Source organism: Rhamphochromis longiceps, linkage group LG23 (assembly GCF_057381845.1).
Source record: "Rhamphochromis longiceps isolate RC_006_pf linkage group LG23, R_longiceps_female_GT1.1, whole genome shotgun sequence".
Lineage (NCBI taxonomy): Eukaryota > Metazoa > Chordata > Actinopteri > Cichliformes > Cichlidae > Rhamphochromis > Rhamphochromis longiceps.
In genome coordinates, this window is record NC_140578.1 from 34568076 (window position 1) to 34583007 (window position 14932).

Consider the following 14932-nt stretch of genomic DNA (forward strand, 5'->3'; position numbering starts at 1 on the left):
CATACCTGTGGAGGTATAGAGCAGTGGTCCCCAACCTTTTTTGCGCCACGGACCGGTTTATGCCTGACAATATTTTCATGGACCGGCCTTTAAGGTGTCGCGGATAAATACAACAAAAATAAAACTAGTACTGGTACCGAAAAAAAGAAAATTTATTCATAACACAAGTGAAAAGACCAAGGAAAACAGAGTTAACGATAAAAACAATAACAAAATAACGCTGAAAACCAATAAAAACCCTGAAAACTATACACTTCACACAGCCTCAACTCTCATGGCCCGGTACCAAACGACTCATGGACCGGTACCGGTCCGAGGCCCGGGGGTTGGGGACCGCTGGTATAGAGATGTCCAGGAGATTTTTTTTAACACTTTCAGTCAGACAAGATTTGAGGAATGGAGAAAACGTGTACCGGCAGCAGTTTTTAAGAACAAGGGTGATGACGGGTGATGTAGTAACCACAGAGGGATAAAGCTGATAAGTCAAACAATGGGAAACAGTTGTTGAAATTAGGTTAAGAGCAGAAGTGACGATCAGCAAGCAGCAGTGTGGCTTCATGCCGAGAGAGCACTACATATACAATGTTTTAGAGGGTTGATACAGGAAGTCAAAAAAGAGGTCCACTGTGTATTTGTGGATCTAGAGAAAAGATATTATTTGGTGCCAGAGTACGATGAGAGGATGCTGGGGACAGTGTGAGATGGAGGCAGATGATTCACTGTGGCGAACCCTAAAGGGAGCAACCAAAAGATGATTAACAGAGAATCCTCTTGCTGTCAGGGTGCTGATCATTCTTTGTGACTGCAAATGCAGCTAATGCATCATCAGGCGATAGCTCATAGATTCAGAAAATGTTTTCCTACCTTTGCTCTGCACAGGGACTGTTCACCAGCAAACCAGATCCTGCTCAGATGGGATTGGTCAATAGAACTAAAACCACAAGCAGACTACAAACCCAAACCAAAATGCTTCTGGTACCTAAAATCTTTTCTCTTGCCTACAGAATCTTTTTACACAGATATAAAGGTACATTCCCATTAATCATTCCCATAATTAATTTGAAAGGTTCATAAATGTTAGGCTTGATCAGGATCCGTAATTTGTGCCGATAATGCACCAAAAAGATGTCTCGCCAAACAATAAAGAAAAACAGCTTCCAGCATGAACAGAAAGTAACATGTAGCAGCAGGTAAGTTAACCTATCTCACCTACAGAGATGAAAGATTTGGTCTACTTTAGTGAGTCAACAAATACCAGCTGAACAGTGAAAAGTAAAACTTTACTAAGTTCACTAAGTTTTAATATTTCCTGCTCCTTCTTTTACTTCAGCTGTCAGTCAGCGCTCTTCACACAGAATGGAAAGGGGAAAAAAGCAGACGTTCGCTCAATTTAGAGCACAAATATAAATGCGATGAAGTGGGGAGACAAAAACTGATGTTTTAAAACTTCAACTGAGCTAAGGTGATAAACAACCACTCAACAATGTGATTTTTGTGGCCTTGCTGTGGAGTGACTTCGATGCCTCGTGTGTTAAAGCAATTTCCTCCCTCCCCTGAGCACCTCTTCACTCCTATACCCACCTTCTCATGCATTGTCCTGGTTTTCTTTGGTATACTAAGGGCTCCACTGGAATGCTATCACAATGGCCTGGTGTGTGTTCTCACAGAGTTCAGTGGTTTGAGGTAATCTGGACTCTGTGACAATGATCTAAGTGTTTTGTTTTTGCCACAGTCCCTCTCCAGCTGCTCCGAGACTCTGCAGAGCATTCTCATGTCAATCAAATAATGGGTTTAGTGACCCAGAATGTGTCGGGCATGAGCAGGACAAAGCTGGATGGAGATGGATCTGTGTTAAATGTGTCATGGTTTGGCTTGTGTTTTCTGGGTTGCATGCTTTGTTTTAAATGTGTGTGCCACTGTGGAAAGAAAAACAGTGAGGTACTTCTTTGTGGTTGACTGTCTTGTGTGGAAGTGGGTGTTTCTTTTTGTTTTAAACTAAACCTTGATGTCCCGATGCTATTAAAAGGATTGCTTTTTACCTGGAGCAGAAGAACAAGTCTTACCTTCACTATAACATCTGCAGTACAAGCCTTGATGCCAGCTCCTACTGCAGGGTTCTAACCATCATCAGTGATTTTTACTCACTTTTTACACAAACAAAATGAATCAGACTCCAAGGCATCAACTAAAGTTTACTTCTTATCTTTTTTTTATAGTGATGCATGTTGTTTTTAGGCCCTGAAAGAAGTTGGTCTTCAGTGTTGCAATAATCTGTCAGTACCAACTTTTCCTACTAAAAGAACAACTTTTTAGCAACGGGGACAGACTAGTTTTTTTTCTTTCAGGTGTTTCAAGGGCGGTTGGACTCCCTTGCCGTAGCAACCATCAAAGCCCTAACAACAGTGATGCACAAATCGCCAGCTGCAAAGGTAAAACTATTGGTAGTCTGTTACTTTTAATTTTGCAATTTTAGATTTTTAGAGATTGCTAGCGACTGTGGGCTAAAAGAGCTTAAATAGCACACCTTGTATATGAGAGCCTGCTAAACAACCATTTGGCTATCAGCGGAGTCAGCAGGGTTTGACTTGGTGGCCTCCTAATATATCCTGGGAAGACTGAGTGACTGGAGACACTTATATCTTTGTCGGTGTGCTGTTCTATGCCACACAGATGATAGAACAATTGATATTGTTTCATTAAAGAGACTTTCATTTAATGCTAAGTGAATAAAACTTGTAACGTCCTGAAACATTTCTGAAACATTACAAAGACGTTTAGTTGGAGTCAAATTGTTACAAAATTCCTTGTGGCTCTCTTGATTTGTACAGGAGGTTTTTAAGGAGAGGATCGGGTACAATCACTTGTACGAAGTACTTATCTCCCTCGGGCAGCCATCTCGACACCTCCTCAAAGAGCTGATGAATATGGTGAGACAAACACTGAAGACTTTTATTGTCTGACTTTCAAATTTCTATAATTGTCTGAATAATCCAAAGTGTTTAATGGCTGTATTTCCTAAATCGTTAATGGATGGTGACTAGAGTTCTCTGTGTGTGTGTGTGTGTGTGTGTGTGTGTGTGTGTGTGTGTGTGTGTGTGTGTGTGTGTGTGTGTGTGTGTGTGTGTGTGTGTGTGTGTGTGTATCCAGGCAGTGGAGGGTGAGCACACCTCAGTGGGCCTCCTGGGCATCAGTAATGTGGAGCCTTTGCTGCTGCTGGTCCAGTGGCTCCCAGAGCTGGACTCCTCAGAACTGCAGCTCTTCACAGCCGATTGGCTCCGCCGCCTTAGTTGCCTCAACCGCCAGACCCGTGCTACCTGTGTCAACGCCGCCATGGTCATGCGCGCACTAGCTGCCTTGGAGCGCCACGAGCGACTACACAGAGCTTGTGCTGAAAGCCTTTTGGGGCTAGTAGGCTCACTTGGGTGCCAGTCTTTGAGTGCCAGGGAACTGTTGGAGTTTTTGCGTCTCCTTCGGCTTCCAGAGTCCAGCCAAGCACATCCATACGTAGGTCCTGCTCTGAAAGCCCTCCTCGCCATGGTGCGCAAGCAAGGCTTGGAAAGTGCCATGCAGTACTTTGACTTGTCGCCCAGCATGGCTGGCATCGTAGTTCCAACAGTGCACCGCTGGCCAGGGTCTGCCTTTAGCTTCCTCGCCTGGTTGTCACTGGACCAGGACCAGCTGGGCCCATCCAGCAAAGACAAGAGAAAACAGCTGTACAGGTCAGAAGAAAAGACATAAATATAGGCAGGAATAACTGGGAACACATTTCATATTTAAATCAGTGTTGAAGGATGTTTATCATCTTAAATTTTACATATAATGTTAACCTTTGTAAATCAAAGGCTTTTGACAATGGTAGGCAGTAATCTGGTAAAAACCCATCTGTAATCTGTAATTCTATAATTAGCACTCAATCTTTCAAAGCATATTGGATTATTCTGCATTAAATAGTTAAAATAAACAAAGCTGCATTGAGAAGGGCAACGCTGTTTTTACCAGGAAAAAAGGGAATCCAGTCCCTTCGTACCTGAAGTAGTAACCTCAGTGTAACCAGTGTAACCTTATAGCAACAATTTCAGTAAAAAGCTATGCATGTTAAACACTCAAAATATTTCAAATGGTTTTCTTTGATTCTCTACAGCTTTTTTACTCCAGGAGGAACAGGTTTTGAGGCCTTTATCAGCTCAGCAGGTGTGCTGGTTGTTGCCGTATGCACAAAGAAGGAGTATGTCACAGTCATGCTGCCTGATTACTGCTTCTGTGACTCTCTCTGGGTGAGTCAGATTTAATGATGTCATTTCTTTGCTGAAAGGGTAGTACCACTGAAAAATGCGTCTCCAGAGCACATGAATACATCAGTATTTATCAGAGATGAATCAGAAAGATGTGTAACACCCTTGACTGTTCCTTGAGTTAATAAATCCAGCTACACAAAGATTATATGTGTAGAGTATTTATTTAGATGAATACTTCATTTGGACCTCTTGTGGAGTTGTAGTTTAGGAAGTTGACGTCTAATGGAGGTGTTTGAATTTCTGTCCACAGCACAGCATCGGTGTGGTGCATGTGCCTGGAAAGAGGCCATTTGGACAGAGTCTAGTCTACATTTATGTGGACGGACAGCAGAAACTTTCTGCCCCCCTCAAGTACCCGACCATGACAGAGGTGAGACCTGAACCTCCGTTATTATCATTATTATTATTATTATGGACCAATCAGCTTATCTGTCACAACACCTAAATTTTACAGTTTCTAAAATATTTTTGCTGTCTTATATTCTTTCTTTGTTTCCCACATTCTTCTGCTTTACTCTTCCTGCAGCCGTTCACCTCCTGTTGCATCGGCTCAGCAGGCCAGCGCACCACCACTCCTCCACCCTCCCAGATCCCAGACCCTCCCTTCTCCTCGGCCACCACCCCTACCACTCGCTCGTCACTGGGCGGCATCCTGTCCCCTCACACCTGGGGAGGCCTCCTGGGAGGGAAGCCTGAGTCTGTGACTAAGCTAATCTCAGCGGGCACTCAGGATAGCGAGTGGGGAAGCCCCACGTCCCTGCAGGGCCAGCTAGGAAGTGTCATGGTGTTTCATGAACCACTGCAGCAGAACCACATAAAAGCCATCTGTAGTGCTGGTAAGTGATGCGAAATTATGGAAGAGGTGCAAAATTAAAAATAAATGTAAAGAAGAAAAAATTGAACAAGAATGTGGTTTGAATCAGTTTTATAACTTAAGGTTTTTTTCTGCACAGGTCCAAACTGCATCTCTCCATTTAAAGCCCAAGAATCAGAGCTTGGGGACCTTTCAGCTAAATTGTTGCTGCACTACTCACCCAAGGTGCTTACTGTGATTACTGTCTCAGCCACGCCTTCTTAGAATCAGCTGTGTGTAGCAGCAGATGGGATTCTCTGGGGTTACATCACTTCCTTTTGTTTGTGTTTAGCTGAAACTTTACCTGCTAACTAAACAAAGTCCTTTTGTTAACAGGCCTGCAGAAACCCCATCTGCCTGGACCTGTCTCCAAACATGCTCCACGGACGCCTGACAGGGAACAAAGTCGTTAACTGGGATATCAAGGTGGGCGGAAACTGAAACTCGTGCTGTCATGGAAAAGTTTTATGGCCAGTGGAGTATTTGTGCTTGTACTGCATGGATGTAATATACACACTATTTTAAAATGAACTGAAGGTCCTTCTAGAAGCACATCTTCCCTCTCAGCAGCTATTTTTAGAATGAAATCAAGGCCATTGATGCTTAAAGTTTATTTAAAAAAAAAAAGGAAGAAGAATTGAATCAATGTAAAATGTGGCTTGGTCTTTAAAGTGCTGTGATTGGTTGGTTGGCTGTGTTTGATGTGCTGCCTGTGGGAGGGTAACTTTGGACAGTGCCTGAAATGATTCTCCTTACACGTTCTGGAGTTTGTGTGAAAACTGGTCAAATCATGTAGAATGTTTGGTAAGTTTGTCCCAAAATAATGTTTTAAAAGCTTTAGTCCACAGACGTTCCTGAGGATATTATGACTTTGGCTCAGTCCACAATGCTGACATCAGTTTCTGACATATCCCAACAGAGCACTTGAATAAATTAATCATCCAAATCTGTGTTCTACATCAGCGGTCCCCAACCTTTTTGCGCCACGGACCGGTTTATGCCTGACAATATTTTCACGGACCGGCCTTTAAGGTGTCGCGGATAAATACAACAAAATAAAACTAGTACCGGTACCGAAAAAAATAAGATTTATTCATAACACACGTGAAAAGACCCAGGAAAACCGAATTAACGATAAAAACAGTAACAAAATAACGCTGAAAACCAATAAAAACCCTGAAAACCATACATTTCACACCTGAGCCTCAACTCTTGTGGCCCGGTACCAAACGACTCACGGACCGGTACCGGTTCGAGGCCCGGGGGTTGGGGACCGCTGATCTAGAGAACAAAAAAAGCTTTTGGGTATGAAAAGTAAAGTGCCTTAAATCTGTAGTTTTTATTTTGACCACTAGGGGGAAGGCAGGGGTTGGACGACCACCATCTTTAGTGGTGCTGAATTTTCAGCTTTCTTTTTCAATTCTGAGCACCACACGTCCCCCTACTAAGCTCTATGATATTGATCTTTGGCAGGACATGATCAACTGTGTGGGTGGCCTGCCAATTCTCTTCCCAATCCTGGAGCAGTTGGCTTTCGTGACTCCTGATCAGCAGATGAATGATCCCACAGCTGGATCTGATTTCATCACCCCAGATGTGACCACACCAGCCGATGGCGATTGGGTCATTCTCCCATCTAACAGGTCTTCAGGTCTGTTCTGATACAACTGTCAAATCCTTGTCATGAAACAAACAATTGTGTTAATGGGCAGAATAAGGAAATAAACTGAGATACATTTTCTACCTCAGAGGCCCGCCTGGAGAAGAATCTGGTAGCCACATTCCTGTTGGTGCTGAAGCATTTTCTGCAGAGACACCCAATCAACCAGGAGAATCTGCTGTACTTACATGGCGTCGGGACACTGGGAGCCCTGCTACAGAAGGTCTTGGTTTAAGCATGATTTTGCATATGGCTAATTTGGGTGGATACATATTTACAATTAAATATAAAACCAAGTTCATTCTGCAAATTGTTACTTTCTATATTTACAGTTTTGTTTTGTTTTTTCTACACTTGGCTCTGTGTGATGTCAGAGAGAGGACATGCCTAATATGGTCATCTCAAGCACGCATGTCTGTCAGTGAGCACAGAAGCTCCACCCACCTGCAGTTTAAGCGTCCTGTTCATGAGGGGCAGCCAATCAGGTGGGCTGGACCAAGGTCCAGATAAATAAGAAATATTTAGAATCTCTTGTCCAAGAAAACATCCAAAGATAAAAAAAAAACAAACAAACATATGGAGCTTGAAATGAGCAGAATAGCCTCGCTTTAAAGAATGTCAAATTTTCTGATTTTGGTGAAAGTAAATGCATTTCATCTTATGTTAGGTTTGAGCATATCCTGTCAGCATTTCCTTTAGTATAGAGGGATGTTTTAATAGTATTTTTGGTGCAAAGCATCCATTAGATTTTATTTCAGGCAGTACATTAATTAAACCAGGCTGTGCCCAGTGACCATGAGCCTCTTTTGTTTTTCATCCTATTCAGTATGGATTAGTTTGACTCTAAGAGCTTACAGCTGAGGAATTCAGACTGTCTGGCTGACATCATTTGATTTCTGATACAAAGGACCACGTATTCTTTATAATTATTTCACCTCCGATCCTTTTTGTCCCTGTCTGTCGCTTCGTCTGTTTGTTCCTTGTCTGTGTTTTTGTCCTTTTGTTTGACCCTTCGTGTGCTGGTTCTTTAATCTTCAGCTCTCCAATCCAAACCCTCCTTTTCCTCCTCAGTCTTTTGTCATGTGCAAGTCCCTCTCTATTTATTTACTTAGCGAGGAGACTGAGTCAGCATTTACACCAATGGAAAATAAAAGCCTCCACAGAGACCGAGATTAAATGAAAGTGTCTTAGATGTGGTAACAGTTGCTCTAGGCGATGTAACCACACCCTTTAAATGGTATCCAAATAATCCACTAATATGCTTACTTCTTCCCTTATCTGTTTATGGGTACTGAGTTATGGGTGTCACATGGCTTTATGGTGACCTGATAACAAGCTTTTCTTTGTTTCTTAAAAGGTGCATTTTCATATCATACGTGTAGTCAACTGTACTGTGTTTCCTCTGCGTGTCATCATTTTTCATGGGTGTCTGAACATGTTAGTGTTTGAGTTAATAGTTATGTTTGTGTGTGTTTAGCTGCCAGCTGGGCATGTTGGCGTCAGCGTGCTGGTTGCTGTGCAGCTCCTGATAGAACAAGTGACATATGAGAAGAATCAAGCTCTGCTGCAGCAGCTTCACACTCATCTGCTGTTCAATTTCAACATCTGGAACAAAGGGGACTTCCCGCTACGCATAGGTTAGATCTATACATTTGTATTTGTGTGCCTTTGATAATTGTTTCAATACACATGATTTTACAGTTTCTCATCTACACAACAAGGTATTTAATACCAGGGTCACAAACGCAGCTACTCTACATTTGATTCATGCTCTGTTCATGTCCTGTAACTCTGAGCCAGACCAAGGAAGCAGAGCCAAGCTCAGCTAACAATCCAGGCACATGAGCTGATCTAGGTGCACATTCAGCTATTGCTTGTCATATTCTTCCTATTTAAGGAACTTTAACTTGCATGCAGTTTCTGCTGCCTCTGCAAGCTACTTTGCAACACACCTCAACCCTAGACTTTCCATTTCATACCATTTCTGGCTTAATCAATACATTTTTCCATGCACAGACTTTACTTGTATTGGCAGACACAAATATACAGTGGGGCAAAAAAGTATTTAGTCAGCCACCGATTGTGCAAGTTCCCCCACTTAAAATGATGACAGAGGTCAGTAATTTGCACCAGAGGTACACTTCAACTGTGAGAGACAGAATGTGAAAAAAAAAATCCATGAATTCACATGGTAGGATTTGTAAAGAATTTATTCGTAAATCAGGGTGGAAAATAAGTATTTGGTCACCTCAAACAAGGAAAATCTCTGGCTCTCACAGACCTGTAACGTCTTCTGTAAGAAGCTTTTCTGTCCCCCACTCGTTACCTGTATGAATGGCACCTGTTTGAACTCATCATCTGTATAAAAGACACCTGTCCACGGCCTCAAACAGTCAGACTCCAAACTCCGCCATGGCCAAGACCGAAGAGCTTTCGAAGGACACCAGGAAAAGTATTGTAGACCTGCACCAGACTGGGAAGAGTGAATCTACAATAGGCAAGCAGCTTGGTGTGAAAAAATCAACTGTGGGAGCAATCATCAGAAAATGGAAGACATACAAGACCACTGATAATCTCCCTCGATCTGGGGCTCCACGCAAGATCTCATCCCGTGGGGTCAAAATGATCATGAGAACGGTGAGCAAAGATCCCAGAACCACACGGGGGGACCTGGTGAATGACCTGCAGAGAGCTGGGACCAAAGTAACAAAGGTCACCATCAGTAACACACTACAACGGCAGGGAATCAAATCCCGCAGTGCCAGACGTGTTCCGCTGCTGAAGCCAGTGCATGTCCAGGCCCGTCTGAAGTTTGCCAGAGAGCACATGGATGATACAGCAGAGGATTGGGAGAATGTCATGTGGTCAGATGAAACCAAAGTAGAACTTTTTGGTATAAACTCAACTCGTCGTGTTTGGAGGAAGAAGAATACTGAGTTGCATCCCAAGAACACCATACCTACTGTGAAGCATGGGGGTGGAAACATCATGCTATGGGGCTGTTTTTCTGCCAAGGGGACAGGACGACTGATCCGTGTTAAGGACAGAATGAATGGGGCCATGTATCGTGAGATTTTGAGCCAAAACCTCCTTCCATCAGTGAGAACTTTGAAGATGAAACGAGGCTGGGTCTTCCAACATGACAATGATCCAAAACACACCGCCCGGGCAACAAAGGAGTGGCTCCGTAAGAAGCATTTGAAAGTCCTGGAGTGGCCTAGCCAGTCTCCAGACCTCAACCCCATAGAAAATCTGTGGCGGGAGTTGAAAGTCCGTGTTGCTCGGCGACAGCCCCAAAACATCACTGCTCTCGAGAAGATCTGCATGGAGGAATGGGCCAAAATACCAGCTACTGTGTGTGCAAACCTGGTAAAGACCTATAGTAAACGTTTGACCTCTGTTATTGCCAACAAAGGTTATGTTACAAAGTATTGAGTTGTATTTTTGTTATTGACCAAATACTTATTTTCCACCCTGATTTACGAATAAATTCTTTACAAATCCTACCATGTGGATTCATGGATTTTTTTTTCACATTCTGTCTCTCACAGTTGAAGTGTACCTCTGGTGCAAATTACTGACCTCTGTCATCATTTTAAGTGGGGGAACTTGCACAATCGGTGGCTGACTAAATACTTTTTTGCCCCACTGTATATATTGCTTCATTATTGTCAGGTAGCCTTACTGCTGCTGTCTGCCTTTTGGCTTTCCATATTTGCATCGGGAACACAAGCTTCACACTTTATCTTCAGTAGTTTAGCCTTCATTGGTCTGGCTGTTTTGACTAAAGAAGCTCTGACAGAATTGTCAGTCATATTCCTTTCAGATTAGAGTTGAAATTGTAAAGTGTATGTTTGTTTATTTTTGTTTGGTTGTTTTTTGTCTTCTGCAGAACTCATATTTTGAGTCTCATAAAATGTTTGAGATTTGATACTCATAGCAACAGATGATATCAGCAGTGTCCAGTGAAATAAGATCTTATGTGAAAGTTAAATACCGATGAAAATGCATTAAAGATGTAAAACAGCGGGTCTTCAGAGTTTATGCTCCTTAATGAGACAGATCTTGTGCCCTTTATTTGTAATGCAGGTCATATCCAGTACATGTCCACTGTCATCAAAGACAACAGGAAGCAGTTCCGGAAGAAATATGGAGTTCAGTTTCTGGTGGACACCATACGCCTCTATTATGGGTAAGACTCCAGTGGGGGGTGGGTGGGGATCTGTTTGCCAGGCTTTGAACTGATTGTCATTTCTTCCATATTTTAGGAAGAACACTAACAAAGACAGTGACTTGAGCGAGGATGACGTTCGGACCATCCGCGCATCTCTGTGCAGCCTCATCAAGTACTATATTAGTAAGGGCATGTCGCAGGAGGAGATGCAGAGCATTCTGGGATACATCGCTGCCATTGGAGACGAAGATCAGGTTAGATTTAGGATTTTATAGTTGAGGTCCAGTTTTAGCATAAACCTGAGAAACATCAGAGGAAGCAGAGAGGAACTGCTTCCCTGAAATCTCAAAATATTACTATTATTATTATTTTTATTTTTTTTTAAGGAAATTGCTTCTTTTCCTCTGCCTGGTTGTTTTGCTAAATCGTTCAGCTTAATAGGATTGTCCTCAGGAAAAACCAATACCCCACCCCACCCCCAAAAATATGGAAACCTCACTGTGGGAGTACTGCATCCACCAAGAACAGAAGGTTAATCCTTTCTCAGCCTTACAGTGAGCCAGTCAGTAGTTTTGTTGGATCATAAAGACTGAAATATGTCAGGTCAGCATCTTAATAAATTTGGAGTAGGTCATGTTATTATTAGCGCCTGCTTGCCAGGTGACCTATAAATTGTGAAACTGGATAATCCCAACAATGTGCCATTTAGAGGATTTCAGTGTGAAATGAGAGGAGCTTCCACTGCAGGATATGGTGTTTCCCAATGAGACCAAAGTGCAGGGATGCCTGCACAGGAAGCTTTACGCTCGTTTCCCACCTGGCAGCTGTTCTGCTGGCCTCTCTCTTTCTCTCTGCATTATTTTTAAACATTTTCCTCTCAGTCAGCATTACCCATCAGCAGCTGTTAGCTGACACTGACATTAACCGTTTTCCTTTATGACTCTCGGCAGATAACCCTTTCACTGGACTTGTTTACTGTCAACAGTTTGGTGATTTCCATTTACCGTTCTCGTCAAACCTCCTCCTCTCCCCCAATTTTTGAGTCCCACTTCATTTAAGAAAACTTAAAAAGTTGTATGTGGAAGGTTACATCACCTCCTGTGAGCATATGGTCAACATAATCAGATGATCCAGGCATCTGCTCCCTCACTTTCTTATTTATGTCGCACTTAATTAATTTTTTCTGTGAACATTTAGATTTTTTTAAAGAGTATATCTAAAGATAGTCCTCAGTGAAATCAAAACTCAGCTAAAAGCAGGCTTAAAAAGTGTTGTTGGGTATGTACGGTTTGTAGTATAGTTTATAGCAGATAGCTTTGCTACCAATGTGAAACAGCAAAGGTTCACTTAAAGCAGAAATGAAACGTGTCTAAACCAGCAGATGATATGAAAATTGAAAGTATAGTACAGTCTTTACTGGAAGATGTGATGGGTGAACTGTGGTCGTTTGTTTTGCAGCTGTGTGCTCTGCTGGAGCTGTTGCTGAGCCTTCTGCAGAGCAGCCCAGCCAAAGACCAGCTCTTCCTGCTTCTCTTTGAACCCGCGGCGGCTGACTCCTGCTATGCTCTCCTCCTCAATAACAAACACTCAGATCGACTCCGAGAACTTGTCTTTAAGGTAGGTGACAGAAGCGTCATTAAAGCCATCTCAGTGTCTTAGCATAGATCCACAGTCATCAGTGTTGATTATAACTTAATATAGTTAGGTGTTTCTAAATAGAAATAATGCACCATGGTGATAAGAAAGGCAAACTTTGAAATTTGCTGTTTTATATTAAATAATAAGGTGAGAAATGGATCTTATATATAAAGATAAACTAATATCAGTGTCAGACATCAGCTGATGCATGCTAGCACTGACATCAGTGAGTTTGTGAGGTTTACTTTAGCCTTGGCCTTCCTGATCTGATCCTCTGCTCTGTTTTGTCTTGGAAAACACTCATGCACATTTTTGCGTGTACATGCTGTTTGTGCATGTAGCCGCCTGCTTGTTAATATGACATTCTGAGAATTCACCAGTACTACCGAAGAGGAATATCCTACATCCGTTTCAGCACAGTTACTTTAAAAAATGTTCAGAATCATTGATTTGTGTGATTCTCTTCCGCTTCGTGCAGTTGTTTGAGCGAATGTTGCGCTGCGACCGGCTCTATGAGAAAAATAAGCAGCGACTGCGGCTGAGGGAGGCGGGTTACTCCGGTCTATCGCTGCTCTTCTCTGAACTTCACATCACTCCCACCCTGATCCGCTGTCTCCTTAACCAAGTCCTCCATACAGGTCAGAGCTTGCTTCAGTGCATTTTAAAAATTTGTGCTTTTTTTTTTTTTCTTTAGTAGGAAAACAAGTACACATATAGGAACATAAAGGATTGGCATAATGCATAACTTGGTTATTCTTTAAAAACAAAAGCACTGTGGATTATACTTTCACGCTGATAACACACTGGTGCTAAAGGCAAAAAGCATTTATATGGAGACAGGTAAAGATACTTTGGACAGATTGGTGGGGTACAGGCTGTACATTTCGGTCACTGAGGGGAAATAATGCATTAGCACTTCAATGAACCAACCAATACTGAATATACTTGGATCAATGTAAAAGCATATGTGTCTACAATCTGCAGATCAAGTGGTAAACTACAAGGACCTGATGGCTTTGGTCCAGCTCACTCACCGGGCCGGACCCAGCGTGCGACTCATCGTCTGCAAGAGGGTGAGGGAACACCTGCACTTAAACCTGCTGCACTCACACCATTCATCATATTTATTAGCAAATTAGCACACAGGAAATGACTCCTGCAATCAGTGCACAGTATCTAATCCTTTGCACAATATTTTCTGTTTCCTTTTTCTGTTTCTCTTCATACGTTATTTCCTTTTTATTTATTGAAGTGATAATAATAATGCGTCCTCAGCTTAAGCCTGGAAAATTCCAGCACTCACTGCCACTATTTTCGCCGCCTCCACACATTTAGATCAGTGCATTATACTCACATCCATGTGAAAACATCAGCAGCAGAGAGAATACAGTGATGAATGATTTAGTCTAAAATAATTATTGAACATTAGTAGATCAATAACATATGAACAGCTGAGAGGAAACAGTTATAACTTTAGTTGCCCTGCTGTTACAGGCAGTGATAAAACATGGTATATGATCTCTGTATAGCAACTACACACATTAAACAAATCTCGAACGTTGCCTTCTTTCATCTGCAAAATCTAAGTGCATGCATTTGTGACTTCCAGCCTGGACTATTGAAACATTTTATTATCAGGTTGTCTTAAGTTCCCTGAAAAGCCTTCAGTGTGCATCTATATGCCACTATTAACGTTTGTCTACTCTCTCTTGTAGTTTTGTGTTTTGTCTCGTTTGTTTCCAGTTCGTGCTCTCTTCCTCCCCACTGCCACCAAGTGCTTGTATTCTGGGAATCATCTGATTGTTGGGGCGCTCTGTTATACTGTTGGGTCTTTACCTGAAAATTTAAGCGCTTTGAGACAACTCACCTTCTTAACTGACAATACATTAATAAAAACACTGTTATGTCTATATGTTCTGTTCCCTGAAGGAAAGGAACGACATACAATATATATTGTATGCAATATCACGGTCTGTGTGACCTGTGCTGACATATGCATGGGCCTGCCTGCACAGCCTGTCATCATGGTTACCCCTAACCATTCACCGAGCCCACATGTGCTGCAGGGGAACCTGGTGATGTCTCTCATTCCTCTCTTTCAGGGAACAGAAGGAAGTTATAGACATAATGCTCTTAGCCTTAACAGTCAGAGTGGCACTGCATTAATCATAGATACCATGGCATGGCCAAAAACAGTTGTTCAAACTGCGTTCAAACTGGAAAGTGAGTGTGTTTCCAGTCAGAGGAAAGCTTTTTGAATGTTCCCTAGAGAACCTGGGTTCTCTGGAGCACCAAGCAGGAGCGTAACCGTC

The 14932-nt window shown here is 42.4% G+C and overlaps 1 protein-coding gene across 4 annotated transcripts in view; it reads left to right on the plus strand.

Moving 5' to 3' along the window:
• nbeal1 (neurobeachin-like 1) overlaps positions 1-14932 on the plus strand; it is a 61164-nt gene that overhangs the window by 30216 nt on the left and 16016 nt on the right. For all 4 annotated transcript variants that reach the window (XM_085397371.1, XM_085397373.1, XM_085397370.1 and 1 more), the window contains 16 exons: positions 2346-2429; positions 2829-2927; positions 3148-3719; positions 4142-4274; positions 4546-4665; positions 4822-5131; positions 5249-5334; positions 5485-5574; positions 6622-6799; positions 6898-7031; positions 8286-8445; positions 10898-11000; positions 11077-11236; positions 12441-12599; positions 13099-13258; positions 13605-13693. In XM_085397371.1, the coding sequence (XP_085253497.1) occupies positions 2346-2429; positions 2829-2927; positions 3148-3719; positions 4142-4274; positions 4546-4665; positions 4822-5131; positions 5249-5334; positions 5485-5574; positions 6622-6799; positions 6898-7031; positions 8286-8445; positions 10898-11000; positions 11077-11236; positions 12441-12599; positions 13099-13258; positions 13605-13693 (2637 nt within the window). The remainder of the gene's footprint in view (positions 1-2345; positions 2430-2828; positions 2928-3147; positions 3720-4141; positions 4275-4545; positions 4666-4821; positions 5132-5248; positions 5335-5484; positions 5575-6621; positions 6800-6897; positions 7032-8285; positions 8446-10897; positions 11001-11076; positions 11237-12440; positions 12600-13098; positions 13259-13604; positions 13694-14932) is intronic.